General features: G+C 40.2%; 1 protein-coding gene across 3 annotated transcripts in view; it reads left to right on the top strand.

Annotated features, from left to right (window-relative positions):
• LOC140725142 (spectrin beta chain, non-erythrocytic 1-like) overlaps positions 1-18,974 on the top strand; it is a 332,123-nt gene extending 313,149 nt beyond the window's left edge. For all 3 annotated transcript variants that reach the window (XM_073040207.1, XM_073040210.1, XM_073040208.1), the window contains 3 exons: positions 1,262-1,435; positions 4,275-4,317; positions 13,810-18,974. In XM_073040207.1, the coding sequence (XP_072896308.1) occupies positions 1,262-1,435; positions 4,275-4,317; positions 13,810-13,995 (403 nt within the window). In that variant the 3' untranslated portion in view covers positions 13,996-18,974. The remainder of the gene's footprint in view (positions 1-1,261; positions 1,436-4,274; positions 4,318-13,809) is intronic.
• Positions 18,975-21,075: the final 2,101 nt, after the last annotated feature.

Consider the following 21,075-nt stretch of genomic DNA (forward strand, 5'->3'; position numbering starts at 1 on the left):
CTAACTCGGTTTGTCAGGAGCTGCAGCTGGATGCACCTTTTGCAGGTGTAGTCATCAGGGACAACAGTGCTCACCCTGACTTCCCACATACTGCAAACGGAGCACTCAACTGCCCTAACTGCTGCCTCCATTACCTACTCCTAAGCTAATTAGATTAATTAAAGGAGCTTACCTGGCCTTACCTCACCTGGAATGAAGCTCGTACTCGGCCTCTGCTCGCTTTTTAAATTCCCCCGCTGATCTCAGAGACCGACTTTCACGCACTTGCGCAGTCGTGCCCCGTTCAGCCTCACCTCTGCCTGTTCTCGCCGAAGCCTGATTGAGCCAAAGCTGACCCACTCTGCCTCAGTCCTCTCCGATGATGGCCGCTGTATATGGGGGTCTTTCTTTTAAACCTTTGGCGCGCTACGTTAATACTAGAATCTCAAAGTTTAAACTATGCTGCATTCTCTAATAAACACTCACTTTGACTGGAAACTCATTTGATTTAAAATGATGCACATCTTTCCTTGTGTAGCTCCCAGAATAAATTCTCAGCTGTTTATATCAGTTTTATTTGTCTGTTTTTATTGATTACTTGATAACTTGTTCAATTCAAAGTTGTCTTTTAACTCAACCTTGAAAATTCAGAAGCCTTTAATGTCTACCCATGAACCAGTCATCCCTAATTTTAATCCTTTCATTTTTTTCCCGCAGAGCATCAGTCAGATGTCCTCTTTGTCCCTGAGCAGAACTACAAACCCAAATTTCATCTATCACCAAAACTGTTTTAATTCCACTTTCACAGTATTACCTATGTCAGTTCTTCCAATGTTGAACATTTAGGAAGATCTTTATCACTTGCAGGTTCAATTACTCCTTTCCTGCACTACTTGGTGCTGAAATGTCCAAGCAGGGAAGATTAATGACATCTTGTTTATGCTCTCTGTAATAGCCTGAATGGGAGTGAAGGATACACGTAGTCCCAGTACCCCGGGGCAGAGTTGACACGCTTCCTTTCTTACTGACAGCTGATGGAAAGTTCATGTACAAAGATAACAATACCAGTTTAAATCCTTTTCCAGAAATACTATATGCATGCAACATCAATTGTAAGGTTTGCAGGTGAAGAATGCCCTTTTTTTAAAAAAAAATGGAACCGTTGAAATCAATTAAAATTATACTTAGCATCATTTCGTATTTTAGCACAGAAGTAATTGGCATTGAATGGCCTGATTATTAATGAAAGAGAACATTTTTTCTTAATGTTTGTGGAACTTAGGTCATGGATCACCTTGTACTGTGCCCTGAAGAGTGGTGAATTTTACTTCTACAAAGACACAAAGAATTATAGTGCGGGTGTAACATACCACGGAGAGGAGCCACTGAATCTGAAAGATGCTATTTGTGAAGTGGCTGCTGATTACAAGAAGAAAAAGCATGTATTTAAACTGCGGTGAGTGATCACTTCATGTAAGTTTTTGTGCTGATTTTGTGTTGTTGGATGGTAGTTAAGATTTTTTTTCCTCATATGGTTGAAACAGAATTAGATCATAAAAAACAAATCACTAACGGAAATATTCAGCTAAGCTCCCAAAGTGGGACAATAGTCCACAATAGTAATGTCAATGTGAGGCAATGGGAAAAAAATACCAAACAACATTCCTAGGCCATTATGCTCCTGGAATGTATAGGTGTTGGCAAATGGGCATCATCAAAATAGGATATGTTTCTCTGTGCCAAATAAAAGTTCAAATGGAAGTCAACCAGCAAGTATTATTTCAAGCATATTAGATAACTAATTGCATTTGATAACTGTAAAATCTTAAACAAATTTGTCACAGCACTTAACAAAATTTTGCATCTCCTGTCTGTCTTACTAATATCTTCCACCCATACTCCAAAAGCGTTGCAATATTTGGCTGGAGCATACACTTGATGTATTGAATTTTGACTTTGCAGATGTATATTAAACATAATCCTGTTTTCAGTACAGAACACATCACTCCAGAGGAACATTGTATCATTTTTTTTTTAAACGCATGTATGCATTTCTAAATGACAATAAACGAGGACTGAGTGTCCTCATAATCTAAAATCTAAATATAAACACGATTATCTTTTGTATCACCACTGCTGTATCTGTTTCAGACATGGCTTTATTTGTAGTCTTCAAGTCTGAAGATTGTGGGTATAATCCCATGATAGAGATTTGAGCACATAAACTCCAATGCAGTTAAGTTGGAGGAGCCATCATTCAGATGATTAATAATGAGGCGACCTGCCTGGTTTCCTCAGTGCAAGTAATAGATTTGATGTAGCTCATCTGAAAGAGAGCAAAGAGTTTAATCCTGGTGCTCTGGACAACATACATCCCTCACCTCATAAAGCATTCATGAATTGCTGTTTGTGGGACCTTGCTATGTACTCATTATTGGTATTGGTTTATTATTGTGACACGTGCCAAGAGACTGTGAAAACCCTGCCTTTCATACTGTCCGTACAGATCAAGTCATGCCACAGTGCATTGAGCCAGAATACGGCAAAACAATAGTAATGCAGTATAAAGTGTAAAAGCAACTGAAGATGTGCGCAGGGAAACAATAAAGTGCAAGATCATAACTGGTTAGTTTGTGAGGCCAAGAGTCGACATTATAGTATCAGTAGTTTGCTCAAGGTAACAGTGAGACAGAAGCGGTCCTTAAGCCTCGTGGTACATGCTTCAGCCCTTTATCTTCTGCCTGATGGGAGAGGGGAGAAGACAGTATGCCCATGGTGGGTAGGATCATTGCTCATACACACTGTATTTGCTGTATTGAGACAGCAAAAATTATAGACAGAGTTTTCATGTTTTATTGTTTTACAACATTGAATCACAGTGGATTTAGTTTTATAACAGAAAAGGACTCATTCGTGTCAAGGAGAAAACAGATCTCTACAGAGTGACCTAAATTAATTATAAGTATAAAACTCAAAATAATTGATTGCATAAGTATTTTGTATTCCACGATAAGCACTGAAGGTAGTCTACAGTCTTGCATGATATTGCTGATATATCATCCACTTACATATGACCTAGGAACCCAGTCATATTTTCTACTGAAGTGTCATGTCTTACAAAACTTACACAACACATTTCTTAAAATCATTGATAACTATGATTCAGAAGTATAGTTTTTATTTGGAAAGAGGTCTTCAACTCTTCCTTGGCATCATTTAATTATTCCAAAGCATATATATATGTGGTATGGTTAATCTGTGTGTTTCTGCCACATTCTTGTCAGAAAGTATATTTTGAGAGCTTCTTAAAGACACTGGTCATCAGGGAAAGGACAACAATCAGTGCCTGGATCCATTCTTTTTTCAGCAATCCTGAACAGAAAGGAAATTACCGTGGCCCGTTAGCACTGGCAGTGTTCATACTGTGCACCTCAAATGGCCCCTGGCAACCAAGACCAGATCCTGATCTACATGTATGGTTTAGCTAATCAGCCTGGTGGAAACGTTTCTACTGACGGGAAAAGGGGAAAAGGTGTGTTACTGGTGCCATAGAACCAGGGCTCTGGGCAGATGGAGCTTGTCAGCTGTGGTTGGCAGCTTACCTAGGAGAAGGAAAACTCTGATCTCAAACCTCAGCTGCCCTGCAGCTGCACCCATTCATGGGTAGGGCTTCAGGAGTAAACCCTGAGGGAAGATTCCGGAGCTGGAGTCCCTAAGGCAGCCCTATGTTGAGTTCAACGCTGATTGGCAACTCCTGCGATGCAGCTCTGCCATTCCTTTGGGCTCATCAGATGCATGGAGAGAGGGAACTTGCTACACGGGCAACAGCTGGCTCACCCTATTGTACTGCCAGGCCTGCATATCTAGACAGCTAGGATGCAACGTCCATGGGCGACCCTGACTGACAGAGGCCTCACTCACTCTTTCATGCTCAATATTTGTCAGTGATGGGAAAAATAATTCTTTTGGTTCCCCTTATAGGTTGCCTCTCTTTCTTCTAAGTCCACACATATTTGGTAACTTTTCTAATGAGAGACAACTGATTCTGTTATGGAGTAAAACTGATGGATTTGCAAAGTTTTAAAATAGGCAACAACATTAGGAGCCAGGACAGAAAAGCTTGTGATGGTTATGTACATTTTGTGATTCCAGTTTATGTTACAGCCTTTAAAGTCCTTCCAATTATCTATTATCAATGCAGAACTAAAAGTAGAGTATTTGTTGATGATGTTCCACCAACGTCCTTTTACAGGAAAGTACCCATTTTAAACAATGTGTGTTTGGGCTTGTTTCAGGTTGAACAACGGGTGTGAGTACCTATTCCATGGCAGAGATGAGGTAAGTCATATTGACCCTCAACTATTCACTTCAGAACAAGTATTCCTTTGGCAATATTGAAATAATTCTTCACCAGTGATGATTAACAAATCAATATAATTTTTCACTGGAATGATCTTGTATATTTTTGGAGTTCATTTGTTTTATCCATCCATTTTCAACAATTCCTGTAATGAGTGTGTCGATGACGAATATTTTGGTGTCCATATGGACACCACAGTAAAGTTATGGTTAGCACGATGCTATTACAGCTCAGGACGTCAGAGTTCAGAGTTCAATCCTGGCATCCTCTGTAAGGAGTTGGTGCATCTTCTCCGTGGAATGCACGGGTTTCACTGGGCGCACCAGCTTCCTCCCGCAGTCTAAAAACATATGGGTAGACTAATCAGTCATTCTAAATTATCCCGTGTGTTGTGGCAAAATTGATCCAAAATCTAGACAAAATTGTCGCCTCCTGCGACCCCAGATGGAGTTGTTATATTTGCATGAGGCACCCACAGCTCGAATGATTGCTCCAAAGCATCAAATTCACTACTTAGATCCTTTATTAGTGATTAGCAAACATGCAATGAACCATTATTGAACGTTACCTCAGTGGTCAACAAAGACATGAACTCTGCCAGCCCCAAGCTACAAACCACCATGAAATACGTAATTTATTTGCCTGCTTTTACGATGCCCCCAGTAATGTGATTAGTTACCATAAAAAGGTGAATAAATGCACAGCACAGGATACACGCCTCCAGCACCATGGTTAGGTTAAGGTTAAATCAGCATTGTTGGCGAGTTGCTCAACGGCATGGCTCAAAGAATCTATTGATCTATTCCACACTGAATCTCTAAATAAATAAATAGTTATTTAAAATAGAATGATAACAAACACCAGGGGAAATTGAGAGTGGGTGAATAGCTGGGGAAATGGGGAATGATTTGAGCTGGGAGAGTTTATTAGGTTTCAAGAGAATAAGACAGGTAAGATGCAGGGTTGTGGGGGCTGTGTGTAGGTATTAGTTGTGTCTTTAATCATCAATTAAGTTGATCTGGTGGGATTCAAATGTTCAGATGTTAAACTCAAAGATCTCGTAGCTGACTTCATTGTAATGACAGTGAGATTTAAAAAATTATGGGCACCATTGTAATTTTTTTCAATATTCAATTGTGGAGTAATGTTTACTCTGTTGCTTACTCATTGAGCAATAGCACAGGAAAAGGTAGGAAAACCGAGAGAATACAGCTGACCGCGTCTCCACAACACCCCCACAACCGGCTACAACCCTACACATTCACGATGGTCTTTGCACACTGCACAAGCGCAGAAAAGGACATAAAAGGCATTTCTTCACGTGGGGATAATTCTGTAATGCCTGATACTTTGTCATCAGGAGTTGTCGAATTTGCAAACAGTAGAACAAGATCTACCAGGTTCTGGTTTGTGGCATATACCATTACTATTACTGAGGAAATTCCAGACAACGGTCTGTAACTATTGGGCTTGATTTGGAAACTGATAAGGCCTTGTTATGTTCTTTGTGAGGAGAAACACAGTCACCAGTCTGTAATTTGCTCCTGCTAATCTCATTCCCCAAGTGGTGACAGATCTGATGCAGCTCCCACAAGCTTTGGTTGGTGGCAGCATGCTCAAACGTTACCTCATTAAAAACTCTCAGACTAAATGTGTAGTGTATATATGATAGATAGATAGATAGATAGATAGATACTTTATTCATCCCCATGGGGAAATTCAACATTTTTTCCAATGTCCCATACACTTGTTGTAGCAAAAACTCATTACATACAATACTTAACTCAGTAATAATATGATATGCATCTAAATCACTAACTCAAAAAGCATTAATAATAGCTTTAAAAAAGTTCTTAAGTCCTGACAGTTGAATTGTAAAGCCTAATGGCATTGGGGAGTATTGACCTCTTCATCCTGTCTGAGGAGCATTGCATCGACAGTAACCTGTCGCTGAAACTGCTTCTCTGTTTCTGGATGGTGCTATGTAGAGGATGTTCAGGGTTTTCCATAATTGACCGTAGCCTACTCAGCGCCCTTCGCTCAGCTACCGATGTTAAACTCTCCAGTACTTTGCCCACGACAGAGCCCGCCTTCCTTATCAGCTTATTAAGACGTGAGGCGTCCTTCTTCTTAATGCTTCCTCCCCAACACGCCACCACAAAGAAGAGGGCGCTCTCAACAACTGACCTATAGAACATCTTCAGCATCTCACTGCAGACATTGAATGACGCCAACCTTCTAAGGAAGTACAGTCGACTCTGTGCCTTCCTGCACAAGGCATCTGTGTTGGCAGTCCAGTCTAGCTTCTCGTCCAACTGTACTCCCAGATACTTGTAGGTCTTAACCTGCTCCACACATTCTCCATTAATGATCACTGGCTCCATATGAGGCCTAGATCTCCTAATATATGTGATATTTCATAAGATATTTCCAAATATATACGTAGAGAATATAAGATATTTGCAAATATCTTTTACTGGCTCATTAAATAATCCTTTAAGCGGACTGAACATGGCGTTTAGTCATGTTCAGGCTATTTATGGTTACAAATCCACTCACAGCCTTCATACTGATTTCACAATCATTTTAAGGAGGCATCATAGGTTTCAGAACAAAATAATAAACATAAAATAAAAATTTTTAAAAATGGCAGAATGATTCAGCATATCAGGAAACATCTGTTTGCATTGCAGGTTGATGACATTTCACCAAAAAAAAATAAAAGAAACTAAAAACATTTAAGAAGCAAAGGAAGTGATGGATTGGGGAAAATGAAGGATGTCTGTGGTGGGGCGGAGGCTTACAGAGACTGATGACACAGAAGGTTGTGGTGTTGGCTGAGAGAGGGTGGTGAATATCTGAAGGAGGTGTAGATAGAAGGTGATGAATATAAAATTGAGGAGAGTAAAACATGAAGGGTACTGAGAGATACAAAATATTGAACTTTCTGCAAATCCAAAGTAAACTAGCACTCTGGAACATTGGTCTGGTCAGGCAGGAGAGAGACAGGCAGGCATTGGTCAATATTACAGGTTGGTGACCTTCATCAGAACTAGCTAATGCTGATAATGAATTGGAAAGTCTGGCTGCTTGAAATAGTTGAATTCAATACTGATTCCGAAGGATTGCAATGAGCCTGAATGAAGGATGAGCGGCTTCTCCTTGAGCTTGTGTGAGGCTTGGTTGGAACAGTGTGGAGTCTAAAGTATGGACAATTAAACTCACAGGCAACTGAAAGTTCAGGGTTACCACTTTGTTTATAATATTAGAACAGTTCTGTACAAAAGCTACCCAATCTACATCTGGTTTCTTTGTTGTAGAGGACACTCCACTGAAGAGGCAATAATATTGTGAGCATTGAATGCTCGATGCTAAAATGGAATAAGTACAAGCAAATCCCTGCTTCACTTGGAAGAGGTTTGGGTGCCTGAATGTTGAGAGAAGTTAACGGGCAAGCCTGCATCTTCCAGCTTGCGTGGGAAAGTAGTCTAAGTGGTGAGTGGGTTTTAGCAAAGATGAAAGAGCAAGACATTTGAGACGGGAATCATTGGGTTGCCAGGAGGAATTGGGAACATGTTTCTGGTTATGTTAAATGTGGCAGATATTGTGGAAATGGATGTAGTAGCTGATGAAGTAAAGATTGGTCCCTGGATGGTGGAAGGCAAAGAGTAAAAGGGCAAGTTTGAATCTCCTGCAGTTGCATGATAATAGGAGAAATGCTATACAAGATTTTGGTCTCAGGAGTGAGGAAGGAGAACTATGGGAAATGACATAGAAGCAGCTGGGAGTGGTGTCATTATTGGTGGAGAAAGGAAACTGTGATTAAGGCAATCAGAAGTCATCCCAGAAGCACTGGAGTGGATGGTGTTGGGCTCAAAACGAACTTGACAGAGCAGGGAAAATAAGGGAGTGGTGTGGAGTCCTTACAGAGTGAAGAGTAGAAAAAGTATTGCCAAGTATCTGTGACGGACTGTGGGATTCTAAAGCGAACTGTCAGAAATGGACCATGTGAAAGTAAAACTGAATTTTAAATTGACAATAAAGGTGATAAAATTTTCAACTCTGAATGGGGCCCAATGCAGTTATCCGTGCACTAGATAGAGAGGTGAGGCGGGAGGGCTGAGTATCACTGAAACAAGAATTAACCTTTGTATCCCACAATGTGGCAGCCTTAACAGAAGTAGGTGCATTATCATTGATCTGTATCGTGAAATGTATTGTCTTGCAGGAGCAGTACAGTGAGAGGCATCAAATGATTGTAAGTTACAAAATAAATAGTGCAAAAGACCAACAGCAGGTTAGATAGAGTTCATGGACTTCTTAGAAATCTGATGGCAGAGCAGAAGAAGCTGTTCTTAAAATATCGAGTGTGGGCCTCTAGGCTCCCGTACCTCCTTGCCCAATGGTAACAACATGAAGTGGCTATGCCCTGAATGGAGAGGGTCTTTAATGATGGATGCTGCCTTCTTGAGGCCCTGCCTCATGAAGATGGCCTCAGTGGTGGATAGAGTTGTGCCCAGGTCATTTCAGTCTACATCCTCTGCGTCCCTTGTGTTTCAAAGGCCCCATACCAGGATGTGGCACAAATACTCATAATGCTCTCCACTGTACATTGCAGAAATTTCTAAGAGTCTTTGGTGATGTACCAAAACTTCTCAAGCTCCCAGTGAAAATCAAACCACCAACATGCCTTCTTCATGATTGCCTTTATGCACCAGTTAACAAGTTCTCATAGCCACACTTATGATCTGGAGAAAGTTATGGACTTTAAGAAGTTGCTGAATGTGAAAGTAAGTTCAGCCAATTGAAATAGAGCTGGTAGGGACCATGAAAATGGAAATTTTACCTCACCACTTTCCACCATCTGAGGACCAAAGTACTTTTTCAGATAGAAGTATTGATTCATTAAATCTTGAGTTCAATCTTCAATGAACCCTGAGCCGCTAGTTGCCTGTCACTTTAATACTTCATCCCATGCATTGGGCAGTCCAAGGGCAACTCATGGCCAGTTGACTCTTCAGGGTGGAGCTAAATGACCCGGAGCCAGTAGTTATTCTACCGCTCTCCAGGAAAAAAGTTCTTTCATTTACATGATGTGAAAAAAAACAGTAATATGCAGTTTAATATCTTGGCACATTTTGTGGGAAAGCTCACGCTGGTTCACTTATGTTCTGTGCCGTACTTGAAAAGCATGATAAGTGCAAGGAATTTCACAAATGAGCACAAGTCAAAGCTGCTAACATTTTATTGCACACATGGCTAGTGCTCACTTGCTGAGTGAAAGCAGTGGTACAGGGAGGTGGCAGGTGAATAAAATGATTATTGTTATACTCGATTCTATAAGAGGTATAAATAGAGTGGAAGCATCCAAGACCAGAGTGCATAGGTTTTAGATAAGTGCAGGTTCAGAGTGGATCTGGTGGAGAAAATAGTCAGCCTGATTTTAGTTGAAGTCTGGAGCGCACTGCCACAGAAGGTGGTAAAAGTGGATAGTCTCACAACATTGAAGAATTATCTAGAAGAGCATTTGAAACATCATGGCATAGCAAGCTATGGACAAAATTCTGGTAAATAAGATTAGTACAGATAGGTTCTTGACAGTCAACATAGACATTGTAGGATGAAGGCCCCCAACCCCCGCCAGTTTTAGGGATCATTCCTTATGTGACTCCCTTGTCCACTCAGCACTCCCCACGGATCACCCTCCTGGCACTTACATGCCTCCTCTGTCATCACCATTCAGGGCTCTCAGCAGTCCTTCCAAGTGAGGCAACGGTTCGCCCTGCGAGTGTCTCTGGGTCATCTATTGTAACCGATGCTCCCAGTGTAGCCTCCTCTCCTACTGACATCTGTGAGGCCCAATGCAGATTGGGGCACTGCCTTGTCAAGTGCCTTTCCTCTGTCTGCCACGAAAGGCAGGATCTCACAGTGGCTACGAGTTTCAACTTGACTTCCCATTCCCATTCTGACATGCATATCCATGGCTACCTCTACTGCCATAATGAGGCTACACTCATGTTGGAGGAGCAACACCCCATATTCTGTTTGGACAACTTCCAAACTGATCGCATAAGTATCCATTTTTGAACATCTGTTAATTACTCACCTTCCCTGTTTCTCCCTTTTTCCATTTCCCATTCTGGTTACCCTCACAATCAATAGACAATAGGTGCAGAAGTAGACCATTCGGCCCTTCGAGCCTGCACCGCCATTTTGAGATCATGGCTGATCAATTACTATCAATACCTGGTCCCTGCCTTGTCCCCATATCCCTTGATTCCCCTATCCATAAGATACCTATCTAGCTCCTTCTTGAAAGCATCCAGAGAAATGGCCTCCACTACCTTCCGAGGCAATGCATTCCAGACCCCCACAACTCTCTGGGAGAAGAAGTTTTTCCTTAACTCTGTCCTAAATGACCTACCCCTTATTCTCAAACCATGCCCTCTGGTACTGGACTCTCCCAGCATCTGGAACATATTTCCTGCCTCTATCTTGGCCAATCCCTTAATAATCTTATATGTTTCAATCAGATCCCCTCTCAATCTCCTTAATTCCAGCGTGTACAAGCCCAGTCTCTCAAACCTCTCTGCGTAAGACAGTCCAGACATCCCAGGAATTAACCTCGTGAATCTACGCTGCACTTCCTCTACAGCCAGGATGTCCTTCCTTAACCCTGGAGACCAAAACTGTACACAATACTCCAGGTGTGGTCTCACCAGGGCTCTGTACAAATGCAAGAGGATTTCCTTGCTCTTGTACTCAATTCCCTTTGTAATAAAGGCCAACATTCCATTAGCCTTCTTCACTGCCTGCTGCACTTGCTCATTCACCTTCAGTGACTGATGAACAAGGACTCCGAGATCTCTTTGTATTACACCCTTACCCAACTCTATACCGTTCAGATAATAATCTGCCTTCCTGTCCTTACTCCCAAAGTGGATAACCTCACACTTATTCACATTAAACGCCATCTGCCAAGTATCTGCCCACTCACCCAGCCTATCCAAGTCACCCTGAATTCTCCTAACATCCTCATCACATGTCACACTGCCACCCAGCTTAGTATCATCAGCAAATTTGCTGATGTTATTTTCTATGCCTTCATCCAAATCGTTAACGTAAATGGTAAACAGCTGTGGTCCCAATACCGAGCCCTGTGGCACCCCACTAGTCACCACCTGCCATTCCGAGAAACACCCATTCACCGCTACCCTTTACTTTCTATCTGCCAACCAGTTTTCTATCCATGTCAATGCCTTCCCCCTGATGCCCTGAGCTTTGATTTTACCCACCAATCTTCTATGTGGGACCTTATCAAATGCCTTCTGGAAATCGAGGTACACTACATCCACTGGATCTCCCCCGTCTAACTTCCTGGTTACATCCTCGAAAAACTCCAACAGATTAGTCAAACATGATTTACCCTTGGTAAATCCACGCTGGCTCGGCCCAATCCTATCACTGTTATCTAGATATGCCACTATTTCATCCTTAATAATGGACTCTAGCATCTTTCCCACCACCGATGTCAGGCTAACAGGTCGATAGTTCTCTGTTTTCTCCCTCCCTCCTTTCTTAAAAAGTGGGATAACATTAGCCATTCTCCAATCCTCAGGAACTGATCCTGAATCTAAGGAACATTGGAAAATGATTACCAATGCATCCGCAATTTCCAGGGCCACCTCCTTTAGTACCCTAGGGTGCAGACCATTTGGACCTGGGGATTTGTCAGCCTTCAGTCCCATCAGTCTTCTCATCACCGTTTCCTTCCGAATGTCAATCTGTTTCATTTCCTCTGTTACCCTATGTCCTTGGCCCATCCATACATCTGGGAGACTGCTTGTGTCTTCCTTAGTGAAAACAGATCTAAAGTACTCATTAAATTCTTCTGCCATTTCTCTGTTTCCCATAACAATTTCACCCAATTCATTCTTCAAGGGCCCAACATTGTTCTTAACTATCTTCTTTCTCTTCACATACCTAAAAAAGCTTTTGCTATCTTCCTTTATATTCCTGGCTAGCTTCTCAACTGCCCATCACCTCCCTCTCTGCTTCCCACATCCTTCCCTTTTTTCCATGGTCCACTGTCTGCTCCTATTAGGTTCCCTTTCATCAGCCCTTAACCTCTTTCACCAATCACCTCCCAGTTTATGAGTTCATCCCTCTTCCCCCTCAGCTGATTTCACCTCTCACCTGCTAACTGTACTCTTTCCCCTTCCCATGTCATCTTATTCCGGGTTCTGCTCCCTTTCTTTCTGGATCTGATGAAGGGTCTTGGCCCAAGACGTTGATTGTTTATTCCCCTCCAAAGATGCTACCAGACATGCTGAACTTTTTAGCAGTTTGTATGTGTTGCTCAAGACTTCCAGCAGCTACAGACTCTCTTGTGTTTGTGGTGGTTTCATAGAAGCCGCTGGTCATTGTGTCTAGAATCTCAAGCCTGTGGAAATCATAAGCATGCTGTAGGCCAGCAACTGAACTTCCAGTCTGCCAGTAGACCCAATCCTGAGTCCAGTGGCAGAGCTGCATTGTATTGAGCTGAGGGATAAGATATACTACTGAGATGAAGGTTGGACACGTCATATTTGGACCCATAGTTTTAAATGCAGGGAAGTTATTTCTTTTACTTATAAATTATTTCCAAACATTGTTACTGTCCATTATACCACTGGCATTTAGGACAGCAATGAAGGTCCTCCTTCTCTGGTGGTGGTCAGGGCTTCCTTCATCATGTCAGTAGCTTACTCGGTTTTCACTAGTTTCAGTCATACAAGTCCCAGGTGGAGACTCAGGAATACGATTGCACTCAGATGTAGAAGGATTCTTCATTGCTGTTTTCTTAACATCATTGGTTTACCAGTCAGGGTTGTTGGCCCTGAGCTGAGCCCCCTGAATCCGGAGGACCAGTGGACCACTCTTAGTCTGGCCTCTACCCTTTGACCTGTTTGGCAAGGGTGACCCTGCCAAGAGCCAAAGCATAATGCCTTGATTGCAGCCAATATAGCTCTCTGGGTCATTGAGGCACACAAGCCTCAAGAGCGCAGGATTTTCAAACATTATTATCACTTAAGTATGTTTTAAATAAAATTATTTTTAAGTTACATACCTTATTAATTCAATCCTTGCAAACTGTTTTTAAGTCTCTGTGAACATCAGATACATTGACAAGCAGTCATCAACCCCCTGATAGCAATAGCACCAGAGGCAATGGGGATGCAGGTCTGCTGCCTGTTGCCCAGACACTGCTCACCGACCACTCCACAGCTTCACTGAAGCAACAAGACTTAGGGTTTGATTTAAAACACAAGTTGCTGAAAGATTAGTTTGAGGATGGACCACAAGGCACACGCTGGATCAAGCAACATCTGGTCCATTGGCATGGATGAAATCCCACAACTGATTCTCTCACGTATCACAGATAACAAAGTTGAGTGGTGCACTGATGGAAATTTCTTTTACTTTTGCAGGAGGAGATGCACAACTGGATCCACAATCTCAATGTAGCAATTGCAGAACATAAAAAGTCACAGAGTCCATATCAGGGAGATGTCAGGGGACATACCCTCCCTCTCCCCTCTGTGACTGGTCAAGAAACGAGTCCCGGCAAAAAGGACAAAGAAAAAAGATTCAACATTTTTGCAAAAAAGAAATGATTATCATTAAAACCAGGAAAAAAATGTTGTAGTGCCTAATTTACAAAGAGGTGGCAGTGTTTAATCTACACCACTGAGATAATGCTAGTTTCTGCAAGTGTAAATACATAATTAATCTTTATAGAGTGTGTAAAGAGAGTAACACGTTTTATTAATTTACTGAAACCATGTGCATCTTCCCACATGAAAATTATTTTTGGGATGATTTTGATTCTTCACAGACTTCGGCAAAAACTATAACATGTACCATGCCAAATTCATATAGCCCTTGCTAATGGCTGAGAAATGCAGATTTAGATTAGGTAGAGCTTTAAGATCACAGTGAGGTATGCGATCAGCCACTTTAAGCCATCATGTGTTAGTATTTGTTCTCCTGCTGGCATGGTCACTCAAACATACTTTGAAACAATTATAAGTACACTATATTTAAACCAAATTGTCATCACCAAAGAATATTTTTTTAAAAAAACTATATAATAATTATATGTAAAGGCCAATTTTTCAAAATTAAAATAAATTACAATATTATTCAACAAATAACCATGTAAGATTGATAAATATTATAGTTTCATCTTGGAAATGGTTAAAATTGCCAAATTTGTACTGGAAGATCAACAGTTGGAGGCAAGTATGTACATTTTGGCATGTATTTCTATAGTATTGCCATGTACATTATGTTCTTAGCAAATTAAGCATTTTGTCACTGATTTTTTTTGCTCTACTGCCTTCATGGTACAGAAGTACTTTGAGCCACCGTTTATTGCATAAACTATTTATAGATCTTATCTGTTCCTTATTAATGGCATAATCAAATATCTTCCAGAAGATCTTCAACATGCACAATGTCAACACACAGTGACTGGAGAAAGTATTGCCAATTTATTTTATAAATAGTGTTTTTTTTGCTACCAGCTATTGCTAGCAAAGTAGTCGCTTTAAAACAGCATTTATATTTCATTAAAAAAAAGCATAACTGACTTTTGTTTTCAAACTATTAAACATTTCCAACCAGGTGCTCTTGGACTACGCAATGTCGAAGTCCACTCAGTATGTTAGTTCAATTACACATACCGGAAGCAGTTGAGAAAAAAAATGTACAAAAATGTTCTGTTTTAATTTTTCTTCAATTGTACACTCCATTCTATTTGATATTTTACTGGTTTGAATTTTTTTTAAAAGTCTTTTTCAAAACCAAATGTGGCATGCGATGATTTTTAATTTTTAGGTTGAATTGTACTTTTGTTGTGAATATTGCATTGTCTAGTCTATCATTCTATCAAATTCAACAAATCTATAGATTAATCTTATAAATTTCTTAACAAAGATTTGTTTAGGTCATTATTACTTTGATTTTACAGTCCAAGTATAGATCAATACTTGTTGCGATCTTTCCCATTCATTTATAGACTTACTGTAAGCAGGACCTATTTACTGATTCTCAGCAATCTTTAAAATTTCTGGTCCTTCAAAGTCAGATCAAACATGAACTAATATTATAATGCTGAGACTGTCATCAAATGTTCACCCTGGTGTTGTGGTCATTAAGATAACTTTGTCCAGAACAAAACAAAATGATAATGGTAGAGGCACTTTGACATAATGAGGTACGACTAGATCTAAGGCATATTCCTTTGATTTTCAAGGAAGCAGCAGTTGCAGTTTGGTTGCTGTAGTCTGTTTAACTGATGTCACACTTGCAAAGAGAAGCCTATAGAAAGTTGGCTTCTGCTATTGACCCAACTAACCTATTTAAAATTTAAGCAGTGAATGTGTTCTCTGTCTCTAACAAATGTTCAGATGCATCTCACCAGAGCTTTCTGGGCTTCTATGTAATGTTATCTATTGCCACAGAGTGGTAGCCAATACCAGAGGTGTTCAGGAGCTAGCAGAATTTTTTCACACTTTTCTGGCATAAACTTAAGTGTTAAATGGAAGTGCAGATTGTAAGCAGGGTAGAAGATCATTCTCTTATTTCCTAAGCAGAATAATTAGTCAGGCAGGGAATTTAAACAAAATATTATGATGCAAATTTAATTAAAATGGTCAGGTGAGGAGAGGTTTTTTGGATGGTTTATGATCAAATAATGCAAGGGGCTGTAATGTGCCAGTGCCCAGTTCTTGGATAAAGCAATATTTATATTCGGCTTTCTGTATAAAATGAAATTGAGAAACAAAAGTAAATGTTCTCCCATGTTAGTGGGTAGCACTGGTTATCAGGCACTTTTTAAAATATTCAGATATTCTGGTGCATGGAATTTTCTGCTTGCCTTAGTGAAATCTATCAATACTAGAAAATTTAACTCTTATTTTCTCTAGTATTTAATAAGGCAGCAATTAGCTTTATCCTTGGTCAGTTTCATCACTGTCTGAAATTAGTTCTTCCTCTACACTGCCCAAAGAATGTGCCTTAACCCAAACTTCAAAGAGCACTTTATTATATACCCAGATGATTTTTTCCTTCACTTTCCACACCTTTATGGCAAATTGAGTTTGCCACTTTAGTGCCAAATTATAGGAAGTTTTCTATTTTCTATTTTTAACCCAGGTGGAACTGGGTGAGGCTATCTTCAAAAATATTATTTATAGTAAGTACGAAAACTTTGATTAACAAACAGTAGTTAAATTTGAACCCATACCAGAAACTCAAGTGAATATTATCAACCTATCATATGAACAAGCTTCCTTTGCTCTTTTCCGATTTCTATACCAGACATTCATGAGTTCTTTTATAAATTTGACTCAAATAATGAATATCTTTGAATCCCAGAGCTGCTCCAAATCAGGATATGCATTCCCAGGGAATTGCAGCCAGGCATTTTATCCCATCTGTTTACTCAATATCCAATCCAGCTTCTGGAGCGAAGGCAGTATACGAACCAACATGGCAGCCCGTTGTCTGCAATAGTAATATTTAAATGAAGCCAAAGTACTCAACAGGTATTAGCTCCAAGATGAGTCAGATTGATAGCAATTTTATTTGTCGATATCAAAGCCAAAGTTTGGGCCAGAGACTCCTAAATAATTAATATGTAATAATGAAAGACCCTTCTTACATATAAAAAACAAGCCAGCAAAATTAGTATGTTGCAAATATGGAAGACAGCAGGACAATTCTAGTGGTTTATGTTCCTTATTTGCTTCCTTTAATTTCATTTTCATGAGGTCCAGGAGAATTTCACAATTATGTGTCATATATCTCTGTGCTATAGACATCCTGAGGCATGTGAATGGCCTCCTCCTGTAATGTAATTCTACAAGATATAATAACCTTCATAATTGCAATGAACTTTTAATATTTATCGTGGCCCAATAGAAAAAGGTTTAATTGAATGGACCATTAAGCAAAATGCATTAATGAATAAAAACTATTGTAAGCTGAATGCTTCAATACAATGGAAAGGCTCCTCTCTTTAAAAAAAAAGGCAGGGTTCATTTTATAGCAAGATGCATTTGAATTCTCTGAAGAGGAGGGTTTGAAATTAGTGGGGGTGGCATGGTAGCGTAGTGGTTAGCACACCATGTTACAGTACAGGCAACCTGAGTCCAATTCCCACCACTGCCTGTAAGAAATTTGAATGTTCTCCCTGTGACCTTGAGAGTTTCTTCCAGGTGCTCTGGTTTCTTCCTACAGTCCAAAGACGTACAGGTTTCCAGGTTAATTGGTAATTGTAGATTGTCCCATAATTAGGCTGGGGTTAAATCACGAGATTTCTGTGCAGCACAACTCGACAGGTCAGAAGACCCTACTCTGCACTGAATCTCAAATAAAAATAAAATAATGGAATTAGTATCATACATGTTTGCCTTTGAAGATTGATGTCATAAAAATTCGAAGTAATTCATACATTTAAATTATAACAGCTGAATAAGGCATACTGTTCATAAATGTTTATAGTCAAACATAACTTAATCGACTTTAAGTCCTCTTATTCAGACAGAAAATATTGTTCCATTCACTTCATTTATACTATATTGCACATGTGTACATTTTGCAACGTCACATTTACTTCTCCAAAATCCAACTTCTGATCAAAAATGTTACTCAGTTTTATTGAATAAAAGATGTAGACAGGAAAGAATTTGATTGTTTTTGAGGCAGGCCATGTATTGATTCTATGTTTTACTGATGTGTAAATTGGTGTAACAGCCATTGATAGAATAAAACATGTTCTGTAATGCCACGATCACAGTTCATTTGTCAATATTTATTTTTCACCTATTGCTTCTACATTTCTCCATTTCTGTGTGAAAGTGAATATGCTCGAGTGATTTTCTTGTACTTTTGTTTGCTGAGATGCGAGTTCAGGAATGTGATCACTTTCAGATGTGATCATCTGAAAGTCAGCCATTCTTGTTTTTCCATGTATTGAGAAAGAAAAATTGATTCAATCATAAGCAGTATTTTTAAACCTCAAATCGACTCTGTGATGGCTAATGGTCAATGAATAACCTGTGCTGCTATTTGATTGTGAATCATACAAGTTAAATACAGCAATTTACTTACAAATTCCTGAAGTGCTGTAACTCTCGTATTCATGATAAAAACTTGCTTAAGGAAGGAATAGCATGATGTAACATTTTCCATTTTCAAACGTGGATGCTTAAGATTGGGAATTCAGAATAAATATTGCTTTCATCAAAACTCCTTATACTACTGGTAGATAAATTTAGTTTTTGCAGAATTCTCATGCATTGTATATGTCTGATCTGTTGTTAGAGTTCTAAATTTACAAGCATTTATATTATATGGTCCAACTCTGTATACTACATCACAGAATATTATCATAGGAATATATTCTATATAAATCACATGTGAATGACAGTTTTAGCCTTCAGATTTTAATCAGATTAAATTTATGTAAAATGTGTTTACTGATTTCACAAATGATCTGTGCAACTTATATATTGTTTGTATCATTTGGTTATAGAAGTACATTAATTGATTTTAAATCTGAATAAAATTGTGGACAACAATGCAACACATATGTTTAGAGGCATTATTCGGTGGTAAACTAGGTAGAAAGTCACAACCAGCTATGCACATCACAAGATAATAGAATGCTATTATTAAATTTTATTTTTTGCCATTAAAGGATATTTAAATTTAAAATATAACAATCAGCAATAAAAATACATTAAAACATCAAAGACTGAGAATAGAAAATCCTGACTTCAAGGCAGGAAATCTGATTGTACTGTGATATTTTGCTGCCATCTACACTAGTCAGAATTTAAAAACTCAAGGTGATCAAATTTCATGATGCGATTTGTATCCCAAGGTTGGATATCAAAACCTTGCATCCTGACCAAACACATCGTCAAAATTATACATATATAAAACTTCCAAAACATTCCATTTAAACAATACACACAAAATGCTAGAGGAACTCAGCAGGCCAGGCAGCGACTCTGGGAAAAAAAGTACAGTCAACGTTTCAGGCCTAGACCCTTCGGCAGGACTGGAGAAAAAAAGAGGAGCAGATATAAAAGATGGGGAAGGGGAGAGAGAAAAACAAGGTGATATGTGAAACTGGTAGGGGGAGGGATGAAGTAAATAGCTGGGAAGTTGATTGGTGAAAGAGATACAAGGTTGGAGAAGGAGGAGTCTGATCGGTGAGATTAGAAGGCCATGGAAGAAAGAAAAGGGGACAGGAGCACCAGAGGGACTGGTGAAGGAGAGGGCAGTGAGAGGGGGGTCATTACCGGAAGTTCGAGAAATTGATATTCATGCCATCATGTTGGAAGCTACCCAGACAGAATATAAGGCGTTGTTCCTCCAACCTGAATGTGGCCCCATCGAGACTGTAGAGGAGGCCATGGATGGACATATTGGAATGGGAAGTGGAGTTAAAATGGGTGACCACTGGGAGATCCTGATTCTTCTGGCAAATGGAGCGCAGGTGCTCAGGAAAATAGTCTCCCAATCTATGTTGAGTCTCACTGATCCACAGGAGGCAATATTGGGAGCATTGGACACAGTAATGACCTCAACAGGCTCACAGGTGAAGTGTCGCCTCACCCGAAAGGACAGTTTGGGGCCCCTGAGTGGTAGTGAGAGAGAAGGTATAGGGGCAGGTGTAGCACTTGTTCCACTTGCAAGGATAAGTGCCAGGAGGGATATTAGTGGGGAGGGACAAATAGACAAGGGAGTCGCATAGGGAGCGATCCCTGAGGAAAGCAGAAAATTGGAGGGGGAGGGAAAGATGTGCTTGGTGGTGGGATCCCGTTGCAGATGGCAGAAATTCTGAGGAATTATTTACTGGATGCAGAGGCTGGTGGGATTGTAGATGAGGACAAGAGGAACCCTATCCCTGGTAGGGTGGTGAGAGGATGGGATAAGAGCAGACGTGCTGGGGAGTAGGTACAGAGGAGATGTCGGGGTAAGTTATTTTACTCAGAGAGTGGTGAGTGCATGGAATGGGCTGCCGGTAACAGTGGTGGAGGCGGATACGATAGGGTCTTTTAAGAGGCTTTTAGATAGGTATGTGGAGCTTAGTAAAATAGAGGGCTATAGGTAAGCCTAGTAATTTCTGAGGTAGGGACATGTTTGGCACAACTTTGTGGGCTGAAGGGCCTGTACTGTGCTGTAGGTTTTCTATGTGTGTGAAATGGAAGAGATACGGTTGAGGGCAGCATCGATGGTGGAGGAAGGGAAGCCTCTTTCTTTTAAAAAGGAGGACACCTCCTTCATTCTAGAATGAAAAGCCTCATCTTGAGAGCAGTTGTTGCAGAGATGAAGGAATTGAGAGAAGGGGATGGCGTTTTTACAAGTAACAGGGTGGGAGGAGGTATAGTCCAGGTAGCTGTGAGAGTCAGTGGGTTTATAACAGACATCAGTAAATAAGCTGTCTCCAGAGATAGAGACAGCGAGATCCAGAAAGGGGAGAGAGGTGTTAAATAGACCAGGTAAATTTTGAAGGCAGGGTGGAAGTTTTAGGCAAAGTTAATGAAGTTGACGAGTTCCACACGGGTGCAGGAAGCAGCACCAATGCAGTCAACGATGTAACAGAGGAAAAGTGGGGGATGGACGCCAGTGTAGGCTTGGAACATTGACTGTTCCACGTAGCTGACAAGAAGGAA

Source organism: Hemitrygon akajei, chromosome 3 (assembly GCF_048418815.1).
Source record: "Hemitrygon akajei chromosome 3, sHemAka1.3, whole genome shotgun sequence".
Classification (NCBI taxonomy): Eukaryota; Metazoa; Chordata; class Chondrichthyes; order Myliobatiformes; family Dasyatidae; genus Hemitrygon; species Hemitrygon akajei.